Source organism: Barbus barbus (genome assembly GCF_936440315.1).
Source record: "Barbus barbus genome assembly, chromosome: 20".
NCBI classification, from domain to species: domain Eukaryota; kingdom Metazoa; phylum Chordata; class Actinopteri; order Cypriniformes; family Cyprinidae; genus Barbus; species Barbus barbus.
The window spans coordinates 27979200-27997473 of NC_136748.1; the positions used below are offsets into that span (position 1 = coordinate 27979200).

An 18274-nucleotide genomic window follows, 5' to 3' on the forward strand; every position below is an offset into this window, starting at 1 on the left:
TATTAAATGCAAAGTTGACTGGAAGGAAGAATTTGGATAGGAAAAAGTGCACAAGCAACAGGGATGACTGCAAGCTTGAGAATACTGTCAAGCAAAGCTGATTCAAACACTTGGGAGAGCTTCACAAGGAGTGAACTGAAGCTGGAGTCAGTGCATCAAGAGTCACTACGCTCAGACGTCTTCAGGAAAAGAGCTACCAAGCCACTTCTGAACCAGAGACAACGTCAGAAGCGTCTTACCTGGGCTGTGGAGAAAAACAACTGGACTGTTGCTCAGTGGTCATCTACCAGGAAATTTTAGAGCACTTCATGCTTCCTTCTGCTGACAAGCTTTATGGAGATGCTGATTTCATTTTCCAGCAGGACTTGGCACCTGCCCACACTGCCAAAGGTACCAAAAGCTGGTTCCCAACAATGCAGATGACCTGAAGGCCGCTATCAAAGCAACCTGGGCTTCCATTACACCTGAGCAGTGCCACAGGCTGATTGCCTCCATGCCACGCCGCATTGATGCAGTAATTCATGCAAAAGGAGGCCCAACCAAGTATTGAGTGCATAATGAACATACATTTCAGAAGCCTGACATTTGTTTAAAATGTCCTTTTTTTTTTTTTATTGATCTTATGTAATATTCTAATTTTCTGAGACACTAAATTTTGGGCTTTCATTATCTGTAAATATCGACCTTTTTCATGATATTCTAATTTTTTGAGATGTACCTGTAGACTATGGAAGCCCGTTTCCGCCACTGAATAAAAAAATAATAATTAATTTTTAATTAAGTAATTGCGACTTTTCATCCCGCATTTCTGACTTTATAACTCTCAATTTATATGACGCAATTCTGAAAAAAAAAATTGAAAGAAAAGCGAGAGAGACCCAAACTGGGGGTCTGACGCCCCCAAACCTCCATGCACACCGCAGGTTTAACAGAGACATGAACACATGGAGACAAGGCGCTGTCCCGCCCCTCTGAGACCAGAATGACATGGGTAGTGCGTTAATACAGAGCAGATAGATTAGTATCATCTCTCTGGATTCCAGTCATGAGAAAATGACTTTCAGAAATCCCCCCTCTCACAAACACTTGAGCGGCTACATGCGCGTGAGGAGCCGCAGGGGGAACTGGCTCGCGGTGGTTCTGCTCCGAATATCGCGCCGGGATTTGTTCTTCTGTCTGACCGCTCTCCTCATCTTCTGCCTGGGCTCGGTGTTATATCAGTTAAACGGAGAAGCGCCAAAAATCCTGCTGGATGTGGGATATTATCTCGGTAAGACCTCAAACATACTGTATGCGTTTATCAGGACTCATGGGGTAAGTTGTCACAATGAATTCTGCTTTCTGATATGGCAATATGAAATGCATGCATGCATGAAATTACTTGTCCTGAGTTTTTGTTTTTTAAACTACCACTGTTTTGAACTTCTAGGTGAACACATGCATTTGTTTAATTGGACTTTTGACTGAAAACCTCACATTTTATTTATTTTTTTATCAAGTAACTTTAATAGGTTCTTTAAATGTGTAGTATTCGAGTCTAAACTGGTCATTTGTTGCAATATGAAGTTTCCTGATATGTCTCACTAATTGAATGCACCTTCATGATTCATTAAAGTTCTAAAGTTTTAGCCTGCTACTGTAGTTCTGTTCTCAGGTGAATGGCATCAGTCAAGGTTCATAAAGAGTGGACTGTCAAAGTTTCCTCTCTCCACTATGAGTCTATTCCACAGCAGTGTTGTTTTTGGCTTTCAGAGCAGCTCATGAGACCCACCGGTGAATTCCACACGAGTCCATATAAACCCATGATATGAGGCCTTTCATTGTCCTACAATAACAGCAGTCACCAAAACTGATGGAGGAGTGGAAGAACCTGTGGATTTGACAAAGCATCAGTTCTTAAAATACTCATTTAAAAGAGACCAGTCTTACATTTTAGTCCCCAAGCTATGAAGTCTACAAATAATATACAGATTAAACTTAATAAATGTGCAATTATTGTGGATGGATGGAATATTTTGGCATTTCTTCTCAAGAGCTATAAGGATTCTATCATAAGATTCTATGCATAATTCAATATGCACAATTATATGTATGGTAGATGGATTTATTTTGATTTTATTTTAAACGTTTTAGGGAGTTTTGCTGGTGGCCATGGATCTTTAGCACCCAGAGTAAGAGCACTGCATGTAATATCCTGTACTTAACTGATGCATATGCATGTTTATGCCATTTAATATGTAAGATTATTCTTTAGTAGAAACGCTTTGAATGTTGTAAGAGTTTTCTCTGTTACAGGCTCTACCGTTCCCGAGTCAGGTTGTGTATAACAGAGTGGGGAAGTGTGGCAGTCGCACTATAGTTCTGTTGCTGCGCATGTTGGCGGACACTCATCAGTTCACCCTCATTTCCTCTGATATTCACAACAAGACCAGACTCACCAAACAAGAACAGGTAATCAAAAATTATCATTGTCAATTGAAAATGTAAAAATTTCCTATTTTTTGAGCATCACATCAGCTGCCATTGAATTAATTCATTATAATTCCCATAGGTTTATATACTGTATGAGCCATCAGCCACCACTGAACCATCACTAGTAATTCATGTTAACTGTTCTTCTTTCATTCCTGTGTAGGAAAATCTGATTAGAAACATCAGCACAACTCCTCAGCCATTTCTTTATACCCGACATGTGCATTTTCTCAATTTTAGCAGGTAAGTTGATGCATTATTTAGTATAGTCAAAAAAACCAACAGAGATCTGAATGACTGTATCTTACAGAAACTCATCAAATAAATCAAAAGAGAAAATATTGATTTGAATTTTGATTTTGAAATTCTGCAATTATTCTTAATATGTATTGATTATATTAATTAATGAGTAATTGTTAATTATTATTACTAAAAATGCTAAAGTCTTAGGTTATTTTCGCTACAAAAAAAACATAGCATTCATGTTTGTATGAACTAGCGCAAGAGACCTGAAAGTAGCAAAATAAATATAGTTTTTGCAGATTAATGCTCATTCCCAGCGAATAGAAATGTTGCTTTATGAAAACATTATTTCTAGATGTTCTCTGAACATTCAAAACGTCCAGTTTTTTTTTTTCTTTTTTTTTCTTGGTTGTGTGAATGTTAACACGTTCCATTTAGATTATTACAATATGAGTGTTACTTTTGAATGTTCTCTGAACATTCTGAAAAGTGTAGTAACGTTTAAAAATGTTAGAAGACGTTTCAGAAAAGAGAGCAATATATAAATGTTTTTTGTGCTGACATTTTGAGAGCATTAATAAAGACCAGGTAACTGATTTTGAACTATTAATATTACTTGAAAAATGTTTGTTCATAACTTTTAGAAAACCTTGCCAGCCAAAGTTCTTAGAACATTTCCTGTTAGATGGGTTATATTGAGCACAAATAATGGGGAAAAAGCTTGAGAAATATTATTTGACTTCCACAGTTAACAGTAGTACTGTTTTGGAAACTTTCTGCAAACCCATTTTAGAGTTAATATCGCTGAATATGTGTGGAATATCACAACAAACTAACCCTTACTTCCATCTTTGCCATGAACGACTGTGAAGGTGTAAAATAAGGTATATTGTAACACGAGTCCTCTCTCTCTGTACTGTAATCAGATTCAGAACGGATGAGCCCGTGCACATCAACATCATCAGAGATCCCATCAACCGATTCCTGTCCAATTATTTCTTCCGGCGCTTCGGCGACTGGAGGGGGGAAGAGAATCACGTCGTCCGGACCCCTGGGATGAAAGACGACGAGAGATACTTAGTAAGAGCTTTAAAACTAATGTGTTTCTGAAGAAAGTAGCCGTTCATTTGAGGATAGAGAAACATTACAAATGTACAGTAATGAGCAGCGAGTGAATGAATGAAGTGTGTACTGTGCGATTCACATGAATGCCTCCTTCACTGCTCAGCGGGCAGCGTTTATTAGCACAGTTTACTCACTCTATATTTAGTGTGAGACTGACTGCTGCTGCTTTTCCTGTCAGTCATTAGTGTGACGTGTGGTAGTGCTTTACAGGCGATGTACAGTAGTGTGTACAATGACGTCAACTGAGGGAAACACTAGACAACTAGACGTTTACAGTTTCTCCAAAGATACCAATGCAATCATATACGTTCTATACAATGCACATGGATATGCATGATTTCTGTCTTAATACTAATTTTCATCTGTTCACTTTGCCTGGAATGTTGTGGTTTTGTTTGCTCACCAGCAGGAAATAGCCAGGCGTGGGTGGTTGGTTGGCTGGAGACTGATATGAATGACCCCACAGTCACAGCATTTGTATGTTCAGACCCCTTGTGGATGAATCTATAAACACAGCACTGTCCTCAGAGCTTCAGTCCAGTTCAACAGCTATAAATCAGTGTAACCGCACTAGCATAACTAACTGTGAAATGTTACTGTTGCCACTTGGATGCATTGCTTTTGTTCATCTTTGGATAAAGAACATCTGCTAAATGCATAAATGTAAATGTTTCCAATATGTTCTTCTTGACCAAAGGACATCAACAAGTGCATCTTGGAAAGTTACCCAGAATGCTCCAACCCCCGGCTCTTCTACATTATCCCATATTTCTGTGGGCAGCATCCTCAGTGCAGGTGACCTTTATGCTCATATGTTACTTATGTGATTTGTTTCAAGCATTTTTATCCAAGCTCCAAAACAAGAGATTTGTAAATGTTTCAAAGCTTCATTTGAAAGCTTCCATCACTATCAGTACGTGCCCATGAGTGGATGCCATTGGAACTGAGTAATATATGGTGCAATCTTCTGTCATGAACTAGAGAGCCAGGTTTGTGGGCGCTGGAGACGGCCAAGCAAAACGTTCTGGATCATTATCTGCTGGTAGGAGTGTTGGAGGAACTTGAGGATGTGCTGCTTCTGCTGGAGAGACTCCTTCCACACTTCTTCTCTGACGTCTTGAACATCTACAAAAGTCCAGGTGAGACTTCTTTCAGATTTACAGAGATGATGTTTAGCATGCAAGCTGATGGTTAGTTGGTAACAAAGCTGCTTGTTTTTTTTTTTCAGCATTGAGTTCTCAGTATAAATTCATATATAGTTACATCTCAAAAAATGTGAATATCATGAAAAAGGTCAATATTTTTTGTCACTCATTTCAGAAAGTGAAACCCATATATTATATAGATTCATTACACACAGAGTGAAATATTTCAAGCCTTTATTTCTTGACATTTTGATGGTTATGGCTTACAGATAATGAAAACCCAAAATTCAGTGTCTCAGAACATTAGAATATTACATAAGATCAATAAAAAAGTATATTTTAAACAAATGTCAGGCTTCTGAAAAGTATGTTCGTTTTTATACACTCAATACTTGGTTGGGCTTCCTTTTGCATGAATTACTGCATCAATGCGGCGTGGCATGGAGGCAATCAGCCTGTGGCACTGCTCAGGTGTAATGGAAGCCCAGGTTGTTTTGATAGCGGCCTTCAGGTCATCTGCATTGTTGGGTCTGTTGTCTCATCTTCCTCTAGACAATACCCCATAGATTCTCTATGGGGTTCAGGTCAGGCGAGTTTGCTGGCCAATCAAGCACAGTAACACCATGGTCATTGAACCAGCTTTTGGTACCTTTGGCAGTGTGGGCAGGTGCCAAGTCCTGCTGGAAAATGAAATCAGGATCTCCATAAAGCTTGTCAGCAGAAGGAAGCATGAACTGCTCTAAAATTTCCTGGTAGATGGCTGTGGACTTCAGAAAACACAGTGGACCAACACCAGCAGATGACATGGCAGCCCAAATCATCAATGACTGTGGAAACTTCACACTGGACTTCAAGCAACATGGATTCTGTGTCTCTCCACTCTTCCTCCAGACTCTGGGACCATGATTTCCAAATGAAATGCAAAATTTACTTTCATCTGAAAAGAGGACTTTGGAGCACTGAGCAACAGTCCAGTTCTTCTTCTCCACAGTCCAGGTAAGACGCTTCTGACGTTGTCTCTGGTTCAGAAGTGGCTTGGTAGCCCTTTTCCTGAAGACGTCTGAGCGTGGTGACTCTTGATGCACTGACTCCAGCTTCAGTTCACTCATTGTGAAGCTCTCCCAAGTGTTTGAATCAGCTTTGCTGGACAGTATTCTCAAGCTTGTGGTCATCCCTGTTGCTTGTGCACCTTTTCCTATCCAAATTCTTCCTTTCAGTCAACTTTGCATTTAATATGCTTTGATACAGCACTCTGTAAACAGCCACAGCTTTCAGTAATGACTCTTTGTGGAGGGCGTCAATGTTCGTCTGCTGGATCATTGCCAAGTCAGCAGTCTTCTCCATTATTGTGGTTTCAAAGAACAAGAGATACACTGAATTTATACTGTAGGGATGGTCATTAATTGAAACTCAAATGTAAATATTCTAATATTTTGAGATACTGATTCTTTAATTTCATGAGCTGTAAATTCTAATCATCAAAATTAAAACAAAAACTTTTGAAATGTTTTACTTTACATGTAATGAATCTAAAATATATGAAAATTTCACTTTTTGAAATAAGTTACAAGAAAAAATGAACTTTTTCACAAAATTCTAATTTTTTTAGATGTACCTGTAAATCGTATATTTCAGATGGTTTGCCTGGGCACTCCACAACTTAATTGTAATGACTTTAGGTCAGATTACATAAACATACAAATTATATTTCAATAAATTTTGTATAATTACTTTATAAACTCTGTCTATATATACAGTGCCCTCCAAAAGTATCAGGACAGTGAGGCCAATTCCTTTATTTTTGCTGTAGACTGAAAACATTTGGGTTTGACATCAAAAGATGAATATGAGATGAGAGATTAACATTTCAGCTTTTATTTACAGGTATTTTCATCTGGATCTGATACACAACTTAGAAGATAGCACCTTTTGTTTGAACCCACCCATTTTTCATGTTACCAAAAGTATTGGAACCGATAGAATTAACAGATTAAAGTGAAAAAGACTTAATATTTAGTTGCAAATCCTTTGCTTTCGATAACTGCATCAAGCCTGTGACTCAGTGACCTCCCCAAACTTTTGCATTCTTCTTTTGTGATGCTTTTCCAGGCTTTCATGTTTCATGTTCAGGCTCTTTCAGTTTTGGGGGGTTACTCCCTTCAGTCTCTTCTTTAGCAGGTAAAATGCATCCTCTACAGGGTTTAAGTGTGGAGATTGACTTGGCCGGTCTAAAACCTTCCACTTCTTGCCCCTGATGATGAACTCCTTTTGTTGTTTTGACACTGTTTAGGGTCATTATCTTGCTGCATGATGAAGGATCTCCCAATCAGTTTGGTTGCATCTTTCTGTAAATTGTCAGACAAAATATTTCTGTAGACTTTGCTGCTGCCATCATGTGTTACATCATTAATGAAGATTAATGAGCCTGTCCCAGAAGAAGCGATGAAAGCCCAAGCCATTACATTACTTGTGTAATGTGTACTATAATGTACACCTGTGTACACTGTGTTTCAGATGAGCTTGTATGTTTGGGATCATGATCAGATACTTTCTTTCTCCAAACTTTAGCCTTTCCATCACTTTGGTCCATAAAATCAGTCCATAAAACCTTGTCCCAGAATTTTTGAGGCTCGTCTCCTATTCTTCTTGCTAATGAGTGGTTTGCATCTTCTGGTGTAGCCTCTGTACTTTTGTTCATGAAGTCTTCTACGAACAGTAGATTGTGATACCTTCACTCCTGCCCTCTGGAGGTTGTTGCTGATGTCACTAACAGTTGTTTTAGGGTCTTTCTTTACAGCTGTCACAATGTTTCTGTCATCAACTGCAGATGTTTTCCTTGATCTACCCGTTTGAGGTGTTACTTAGTACACCAGTGGTTTCTTTCTTCCTCAGGAGATGCCAAATGGTTGCACTTGCTATTGTCAGTGTTTGTGCAATGGTTTGATTTTTCATCTTCTCTCAGCTTCACAATTGCTCGTTTTTCACCCATAGACACCTCTCTGGTTTTCATGTTGGTTACACGTCTAACTAACTATAAATGCAGTCTGCACGGATCTGAAACGGAGCGCAGACATTCAGTGCTATTTATTGTTTGAATAATCAGTTAATAGGACACACCAGGGCAACAAAACACACCTGTCAGTCACATGTTCCAATACTTTTGGTAACATGAAAAATGGGTGGGTTCAAACAAAAGGTGCTATCTTCTAAATTGTGTATCAGATCCAGATGAAAACACCTGTAAATAAAAGCTGAAATATTAATCTCTCATCTCATATTCATCTTTTGATGTCAAACCCAAATGTTTTCAGTCTACAGCAAAAATAAAGGAATTGGCCTTACTGTTCCAATACTTTTGGAGGTGTGTGTGTATAAACCTGAATATAAATTATATAGATATATTTAAATGAATTCTAAAGTAATTTGACTTATTAAAAATTAAATGTATGTAAATGTATTTTTTTTTTAAATATCTTTTCAGTATTAAGCTTAATTAATATTAATTTATTATTAGACTTTTTAGTAATATTTATGAAAATAAATGTTAAATTTGAGTCTAAATCTGTGTTTGGCTCTGTTTGATTCAGAATACAGGAAGCTGGGGAACATGACAGGCACCATCCACAAGCAGACTCCTAATCTAGAGGCCCTGCAGGTGCTTTATGAGCGCATGGATTACGAGTACAAATTCTACAACTTCGTCAAAGCTCAGTTCCACCTCACCAAGAGGAAGATCGGCCTGAGATCCGGCCCAAAACCCTCCAGACGTTATTCCAGTGTGCTTCAGAGGAAAGACCTACAGGAGGAGCTGGAGGAAGAGGAAACCGAAGACTCACTCGACTGGACCGAACACACCTGAGAGATGCTCTGAGACCGGAGCAGATACAGTCTACGGGAGTCAAATTACTGATCATTCAGGTCCTACTGAACCATAAAACTGGACAAAGCTTGAAAATCATGGTTTTATACGTTTATTTGTAAAAGAAAAAAAAATGATTGCACTGAAGTGAGGGTGCGTGTAAAACAGCCCTGCATCATATTTGTCAAATTCAATAATTGTTTCTTACAGAAATCGGGGGGGTTAATTCCCAGTGCTGGTGGTATTCTATGTGACGGAATTTTGATTTTAGTGGTCATTTGTGAATACCTGATATCCATTATCACTTATGAGTACTTGTTATTTCTGTCAAGTGTCTTATTTTTTACAAAACAAATGTTAGTAGTAAGATTGTCAAATCAATATTCTTCAAAAATATTTGATGTTACACTGACAATCTTATATCAGTAAATTTGAGTCATTCATTAGTTGACGGCAACAGAACTGCATAAATGAATAGTATTTTCTAACACAACATAAACTGGCATATGAAAATGCCTTTCAACATCTAACGATTTACTTATTTTCTCATTCAGATTCTGTAAACAATACATTCTACCTCCATATTGAAAACAACCTACAAATGAATAAAGAAATTATTAAACATTTTAGATGCAAACTGATGTCATATTTATCTTAAGATTTAAGTGACATTTCTTATCAGCAAAAATATCTGCATAAAAATGTAAAGCAGCATCACTATTAGACTACGACACAGCAGATTCACAGTCTGGCCTGAGGTGGTTTTTCCAAACAGACTCTGTCTCAGCAGATCGAGCGTGTCCAGAGCCGTTCCCCAGCTCAGAGTAACACCACAGCTGCCGTGACCGTAGGCACCTGACGGCCCTGCACATTCAGATACTGGCGCTCCACCTGCTGGTTCGCCCGCAGCCCCACCCACTCGCCCATCACCTGAGCCGCTCGCAGAGACTGTTCCAGCCGGCAGCAGCGCTCCAGGATCCCCGCGCTGTCCTCCTCATCCACCTCCAGCCGTCAGTCATCTGCCTGCCGCGTGCCTCTGATGCTGACGTACCTGATGCCTGGGTAGATGTAGGTATTTCCATCTCGGATGAAGTTCTTCAGCCATGGAGCGTTTTGTCCTCGTACTGGATAGACCTCCTCATCCTTCACCAAAAAACGAGAGCCGAGGCCTGAACAGTTCATGATGGCATCATAATTCAGGGCCAGTTTATGAAGATCAGTCACCTTTTCATGTATGATCTGACCTCCAACTGCTCTTAATCTAGTGGAAAACATAACACTGGTTTATTATGATTACTATTGCCCTGTAGTTTTCTTATTTGTGTGCAAATGCACTACTAGTCAAAAATTTGCAAGCTTTATGAAGTTGCTTATGCTCATTAAGGATGAATTTTTGTGATCAGAGTAAAAAGTAATATTGTGAAATATTATTACAATTCAAAATAGCTGTTTTCTATTTCAATATATCTTAAAAAAAAAATAAAATTAACTGTGATGCAAAGCTGAATTATATGCAGCCAGTAGCCGGTAGCTCAGACATTCACACTTTAATGTGGTAAACGCTTGACCAAACTTGTTAGGAAAACGCTTCATTTCACGATCCGTCATGTATCTGAATCCAAACACAATATCTGACCAGAAGGGCTTTTTGTCGCAGGGTATCTCCTTAAAAATGTGGTACCTAAGATGCAGCAAAGTAAAGATTGTGAAAGATGAAAAATACTTGAATATATCATCTTATTGCTTTTTTGTTATCAGGGTTTTACCCAGAGCTCAAGTACACGCCAGCATCTGAGGCTCGAGGGGAATCTGCAATGGCCAGAAGATGATCGAACGACTCCTTGAACCAACGCCGTTACCGCTCAAGAGGGATGTCTAGTAAGAGAGGACAGTAACAATCAATTTAGACCGGACTGGTTGGTTGCCTAAAAATGGATATGCACAATCCCAAACATATGATATAAACGACAGGTTTGATGCATCATCTCACCAGGAAACTCTCTGGGCAAGAGGATTCCAGCAGCTCCATCACCGGCGGTGTCTGGTGAAAACTTCTCAGCAATAACAGTCACAGAACAATGTGGAAGCGTCTCAGCGACACACACAGCAGTGGACAAACCCATCACACCTGCTCCAACCACGACCACCTCTACACGCTTCATCCCTCAGATCAACTACAACATACGGTACAGACAAACTGCTCCAGTGAGCAAATGAACGTGTGCACGGTCACATTTTAAACTTTGCATTTTATTTCCCTTCACACAGACTTTAACATCCATGCAAGACAACCATAAAATCAGAATTTGTGCCAATAAAGTCAATAAATAACAGACTGTCCTACTTACCAGCTAGAACTTTGGCTAAGGTTTTCTCAGTTATGAACAAACATTCTTCCAGTAAATGTTTAATATGATATTTATACATTATTCAAAGTTAAATCTTACCAACATACACCACAATATTTCCATATTTTTTAACATTACATTAGTGACAAGAAGATTGTCACATTAGAAATCAAAAGGTCTACATGGTCCCAAATAGGCTTTATTTCTATACAAATAATTAAAAAAACAAAATTTATTAATTCATTATTCATTAATTTGCTAATAAATGTGTGTTTATATATGTATATATTTCTTTTTTTTATTTTAGGGGTGAACTATGACTTGGATATTTTTATGAGATATTAAAATATAACGTATGGCTATTCCTTTATAACAAAGCTCATTCCAGCGGTTCACCTCATGAAGTGTGTGAATGAGGGTCTCGTTATCATTAGTGGAGGATAATTTATTTTTCAGTTTGATGATTCTGTCCACACCTTCCTTCCTCACGCTGCTCACCAGCTGTCGCACATCTTGGCCCATATTCATATGGTATTTGTCCAGACGTTGTCCAGAGAGCTGAGCCAGCTGACATCACGCTACATAAACTGTAGTTCATGTTTGAATGATTTTATGATATCAAAATTTAACTTTTGCGGCTTTAGTCTTTATGTCAACACTGAAAACTTACACACCTTCAGAAGGACGCCTGTGGAAATTAGCTGGCGAACCAGCGTGTTTGATGTGGAGATGTTGATCCAAGCTTCTCTTCTCCTCCTCCAGTTGACAAACTCTGGCACGCAGAGCCGTGATGTCAGCCATCATCCCACGACACGCATCCGCCACCTGAGACCAGACGTGTTTAATGAGCATGTAGTGAAGAATCATGGAGATATACACACAAACATGCGTATACCTTTCTATAGGGGTCACTGGCCTGCATTTCTTTGGCTTCCAGCTCTTTAACATCCTGTGGATACAGATTATTCACAGGTGAGAAAAATACATGCATCTTAACTTTTCACTTCACCAACAGAACAAAAAAGAAAAAGAAAAGAAACTCATACTTTTATTCAGCAAGGATGCACTAAATTGATCAAAAGTGACAGTAAAGACATTTATAACGTAACAAAATATTTATTTCAAAGAAAAGCTCTTCTTTTGAACTTCCTATTTGTCAGACTTTTCACAAAAATATTAAGCAGCAGAACTGTTTTCAACATTGATAATGTGTGTTGAGCAGCAAATCAGCATATTAGATTGATTTCTGAAGGATCATGTGACTGAAGACTGTGATCCATAATGACTGGAAAAATAAAAAAATGTATCACAGAAATAAATTACAATTTAAAATATATTCAAATAGAAAAATTTTATTTTGAATTGAATTAACATGTTACAATATGATGGTTATTACTGTATTTTTAATCAAATAAATGCAGCCTTAGTGAGCAAAAGAGACACAAAACCATGAATAGTGTAGACAAACCTGCTCTCTCTGGTAAAGAAGTCGTTCCTGCTGTTGAAGGATTTGCTCATGAAACTGGGAATATCGCTGGAAGATGCTCCGCTCGTGATTCATTACAGCACAAGTCAGTTCAGTCAAACACTCCTGCAGATGAGCGCTGGAGAACGTCACCTAGAAAACACTCCATATATCAGTCCATTATTAATTGAAGAGTTTATTTGCAAAAAAAAGATAACTCCGTTTTTTTACATTTTCAAAAAGCATGTTTTTTATTATGTTATGTTATCAAGGTTTTTTTTTTTTTTTTAACCTAGTCAAAATAACCCAACTGCAGTTTGATTGAGATTAATTGGAAGGCACAAAACATGATATCTGAGAATTGTTAAAAATGGATCTGTTTTTGCAAATGAACTCGAAACTTGAAAAATGCTATCTTAACCCTATACTCTTTAAAATAAAGGTTATTATGAACCTGAAAGTTTCATTAAGAACCTTTAACACCCATAGATGGATTTACAGTGGAAAAAGGTTCTTTATCATATTGATATACGTTCTTCACACTAAGGGAAAAAAAAAAAATGTAAGAACTGTTCACTGAAAGGGGGTGTCTCTTTAGGGACCTTTGTTTTTAGAAGTGTAGCAAGAAATATTTACCTGTTCATCAGTCTCACGCTCAACACCATTCATCAACCACTGGATGAAGTCCTTCACAATCTGTGGCCTCTCTAGAGTAACACTGTGCTTCATCGAAGGCCGTTTCCACAGTTCATGACATGTGAAGACAGCAGAAGGTAATCGATGCATTTCAGAGAGGACTATTTTTTGTTGTTGCGATGAAAATGTTACAATATTCTAAATATAAGAGACTAGCTGTGGTGAAGTTTATTGGCTTTCTAATGACAGCCTGCAGAGAGAATCAGGCCCGGCGCCATCCTCCCATCGTGCTCTTTGATCTCCTCTGGGTTCCTGCAGGAGAAGAGGATGCTGGGTACCTGCGGGGAGCCGTGCGTCATGCCGTGAGCGCTCCGACATCACTAGAGTCATTTCAATGCTAACCCTCTTCTGAAGCGCTCTGATCATGTCACACTCCGTGACCTCCAAGAGTCTCAGTAACTACAACAAACACGGCAAAATCATCAGTCTCAAATGGACCATGCCAAAGACATCAGTTAAAGAATCACACTAACAAACTCCCGAAAATGACTTCACAATTTAAGATTTATTATTTCTCACTTTTAAGCATTGTGGTGGCAGACTAGAACATTTACAATAAATATTCCTCAAAACTGCATCACTTCTTTAGTTTTGCAGTAATACAGCCTGTTGATTGTTCAGATCCTTTACAGATGCCAGTGTTTGTAAATAAAAAGCAGGTAAACATCAGTATTATTTTAGTATACTATTATAGTTATTTATATTTTTAATTATAATTAATTTTTATATTTTATACAGTTTTCATTTTGATTTGTTTCGTTTTTTTTATTGTGCTTTTGTCGTTTTTATATAGGTTTGTTTTGTTTTTTTCAGTTTTGTTATTTATTCTTATTTTGATTTAGTTCTTATTTATTGCCAGTTATTAATTTTAGTGCTTCAACTTAAACTTCATACCCTAATATAATGTATAGATTTTATTAAAAAGTTAAATTTATTATTTAACTTTTATTGCTTTATTTTTATATTTTCATATAATGTTTTCATTTTAAATGTTACTTTAATTTTAGTCATTTTGTTATGTTCGTTTGCCAATTTAATTAGCTTTAGTTTCTTTTTAAATTAAGACTCGTTTAATTTATTTTTATTTCGGTTTTAAGTTTAATTCAGATTTAGTTTTTATTTCCAGTTCATTTTTAGTGCTTCAACTTAAACTTAATATTCTATTATAATTTATAAATTATATGCTATTATAGTTTTTACTAATATTTTGAATTAGCTTTTGTTTTTATATTTTCAATTTTAATTTTAGTTTAATTTATTCTTTTGTCATTTTCATTTTGTCACATTAATTTTTTTAAATAATACTATTTAGGATTCAATTATTTTATTTCCGTTTTAGTTTTTAGTTCAGTTTATTGTAGTCCATTCGTAATTTAATTTGGGTTATTTGTCAAGGCAGCATATATGACTTTCGTTTAGCTTAGTTTAGTTTTCATTTGGTCCAAGTTTATCATTTACAGTATATTTTAGTTTAGTTTAATTTTAATTAACAAAAATGTTTTAATAGTTTTACCATAACTACCCGGTTTCACATGCACTACCTGCCATCAGAAGTTTTGACATCAACTTCTGCTGCTCCAGGTGGTGGAAGGACAGCAAAATCTCATATTCCTTCTCCTTTTCCATCTGCTGGGCCAGAGCTTGCATGCTGGGAAAGTAAATCTCCACCCTATAACACAAGATCATGGGTCAAGTAAACACATACTGTACATATTTGTTTCTTTTATGAAAGAGTGAGTGTTACAGAGTGATGAAATGTGCATGACCTGTAAAGCTGAGATAAGTGTTTAAACAGCGCAGGGGTGTTTATTTTCTCAACACCCGTCTGTCGTTGAGTCCAGCTCTCTTTAAAAACCTCCATCTGCTTCCACAGCAGTAAAAACCCCCGCTGCTTCATCAGGGACTGTATGGAGTCTTGAGTTTTAGACGCAACCTCCGTTTTTCTCTCCACATTTTCCATGTTATCATCAAGACCCTAAAAAATGGCAACAAACAGTGATGTATGAACACACTATAAATCTGTACTCTCAAGTTACAGAACAGAAGAACACACACCTCAAGATTAAAAGTATTTTGTCACTAAATTTAACCCCCTCCGTATCATGCTGTCACTCATGAGAGGGAGGGCGTGGCTCATGTTTTCACTCACGCTCTGATAGGCCGAGAGGTTTCCAGAGGAGAGGAACGCCTCCCTTGTGGAGAATCAAAAAGTACTATGTGAATACGGGTCAGTAATTTAATACTCATTTTCTGACAAAAAAAGTTTTATTTTATTTTAGCTAGTTGTCAAAGCAACATTTCTCATTTTCATTAACTGTATGTACTAGACTACAACTAAAACAAAAATATATTTTACTTTTTAAATGTATTTATTTAATATTTATTTATTTTACACAACTATTAAAAACTATTAACAATTAAACAAAAACAACAAACTAACTAAAGCTTTAACTAAAATGAAAACAGAAAATAAATTTAAAATTCAAAATATTAATAAAAAATAATAGGCTAGTATCTTAATGATACTAAATAAAAATTTAGACTAATGTTACTTTCTTTTTCAAATATAATTTGATCTATTCATGATAAGGTTATTTTAGGTTGTGAAATGGTAAAACCGACAAAAGACAAAATTAATTATATTTTTACAAATATTTTTCTCTTAAAAAAATGTTACTACTACCACTACTACTACTACTAATAATAATAATAATAATAATGTGTACTTTAACATCTATGAAAAGTTTAAGGAAAATTTGAAAAAGGTTATTATACATTATTATTATTATTTCCCTAATGGTTTCACCACTGGATATTTCTTCATCTGATGTCAATGGAAATAAAAATATATTTTTTTAAAGGTTTTCAAACATTTATGAATCCAGCATAAATATACAAAGATTACATCTCTAATTTGGAATAGGAATTTTAAACAAGATTTTTTTTAAACGCTCTCCTCTGTAACATTGTAGTCGTTGGCCCAAATACTGTGAAATCTGTAATTTACCAGCACCGATCATGTAGCGCACTGCGGTATCAAAGCGCAGGAAGAGCACGTCCCTGTGTAGCTGCAGGAGCCTCGCGACAGCCTCTGAACTTCTGGGCTCACCGAGAGAGTCAATCTGTCGCTGGACATCCCACAGTTCAGCCCCTTTGGACAAACATCAGAGCATAAAGAAATGTTGGGCTGGACGTCACACAATATCGGCTAAAAACAAGACAGGGTAGTGTGTGTCCACAGAGTTATAATATACCGATGCTCTCTAAGCCTTAGTCTGCTGTGAGCCTCTGAGAGCTGCTGGGACTGAAGGAAGTGTTCGGATTCCCCAGCCGAGCAAAGCTCACCAGGTAACAGAAATAATTGAGGACTATGTACTATTTTATCCTTTTATTTATTTAGTTTTGTTTGTTTGTTTTTTCACTATTTTCCACATTTTTAATAATACAGATTTAAATCAAAACTATGAAACAAAAAATTAAGTAAAAAATAAAATATTAAAATAAAACTGATGACAATTTTATCTTATTATGAATTTTTGTTTGTTTGAACTATTTCATCAAACATACTAATATAAATGAATAATAATATAAAATCCATCAACACTATGACATTTAAAATTAAAGCATACTGTATATATATATATATATATGTGTATGTATGTATGTATGTGTGTATATATATATACACACACACACACACACATAGATAGATAGACAGATAGAAATACTGTATACAGAGAAAGAGAGTGAGAGAGAGACATATACAGATATAGATATATCAAATTGTAATTATTTTGAAAATATGCTTATATGAATATGCTGTAACAATGATATATACTTTTTAACAGTGTTGATGAAAATTACTTTTAAAAGTAATGCATTACAATATTGCGTTACTCCCTAAAAAAGTTACTAATTATGTTACTTTGTTACTTTTTATTGAAAGTAATGTGTTACGTTACTTTTGAGTTACTTTTTAAATCTGGGCAGGGCTTGCTTGTTTGTTTTTAATATAAAAAAGTTCTTATTTTACATATGTATATGCCCTTTCACACCAAAAGTGAAATGAATACGCCTCAGGCTGAAGGAAATGTATATTCACGTCTGTACAGTAGGGGCGCCGCTAGTTGCATGAAAAATATGACGCAGGAGAAGAAAGTTCAACACTATTCAGCAACAACAAAAATGTGTCATTTTAGATTATTAGTATAGTTGAATTGGATCATCGAAGGTCTGTAGCAAAGACATTGGTTAATAAAATGGGATTAAATACATAAATGATATTTGTCTTATTTAACATATTTAAAGCTGCAGTCCGTAACGTTTTTGGGTTAAAAATGATCCGAAATCACTATTTGAGCAAGTACATAACCAGCCAGTGTTTAAAACTATCGCTTTACTTGAGCCCGATTCACAATGGTTAGCTTATAATAATGTTTTCTAATTGGTAGGTTTCCGCGGGAAATTCGAGCATGGCACTGCGTCATTACGTTCCTGTCTGTAAACATAAAGAAGTTGTCCCAGCTACTAGGCTATCACATGTGAGGATCCTGCAGGTAGCGGATCGTTTATAGCCTTTTCTCACAGCAGCTAGAATAATTAAATGTATCATTTTGATGGCGGATTGTGATCCAGAAAGGATTACGCGTTTATGAAACACATGTGAATGAAATTAAATATATATTCCAGTTTTAAATGTGCTTCTGATTACAGATTACACAAGATTTGTATTTAAAGACAACCAGTTCGAAGGGAGCATAGTTTGCTTTTTGGGTTAAAAGAATTTCTTAATATGAAATTTGAATGGCATGACAATTAGAGATTAGACTGTACAGAAATTGAAATCTACACGCTAATACACACTATACTCATAGTCATGCAATGCTGATGTTAACGAATAATTTGAGAATAAATTATAACA

General features: G+C 36.5%; 2 protein-coding genes across 2 annotated transcripts; one reads left to right on the forward strand and one right to left on the reverse strand.

The window, feature by feature from the left end:
• The first annotated feature begins 916 nt into the window (after nt 1-916).
• On the forward strand, nt 917-9472 carry LOC306885903 (uronyl 2-sulfotransferase). Its single transcript, XM_079442709.1, has 8 exons — nt 917-1270; nt 2134-2171; nt 2296-2451; nt 2636-2715; nt 3642-3795; nt 4538-4635; nt 4822-4979; nt 8573-9472. The coding sequence occupies exons 1-8, from the start codon at nt 1054-1056 to the stop codon at nt 8842-8844; spliced, it is 1173 nt and encodes a 390-aa protein (XP_079298835.1). The 5' UTR covers nt 917-1053; the 3' UTR covers nt 8845-9472.
• A 113-nt stretch (nt 9473-9585) lies between these two features.
• ddo (D-aspartate oxidase) lies at nt 9586-11006 on the reverse strand (the record flags this gene model as incomplete). Its single annotated transcript, XM_079443872.1, is given in 8 exon segments — nt 9586-9615; nt 9617-9696; nt 9699-9855; nt 9859-10123; nt 10370-10525; nt 10611-10699; nt 10703-10719; nt 10835-11006. Coding segments are annotated over 8 exon segments (966 nt in total).
• Between the last annotated feature and the right edge of the window lie 7268 nt (nt 11007-18274).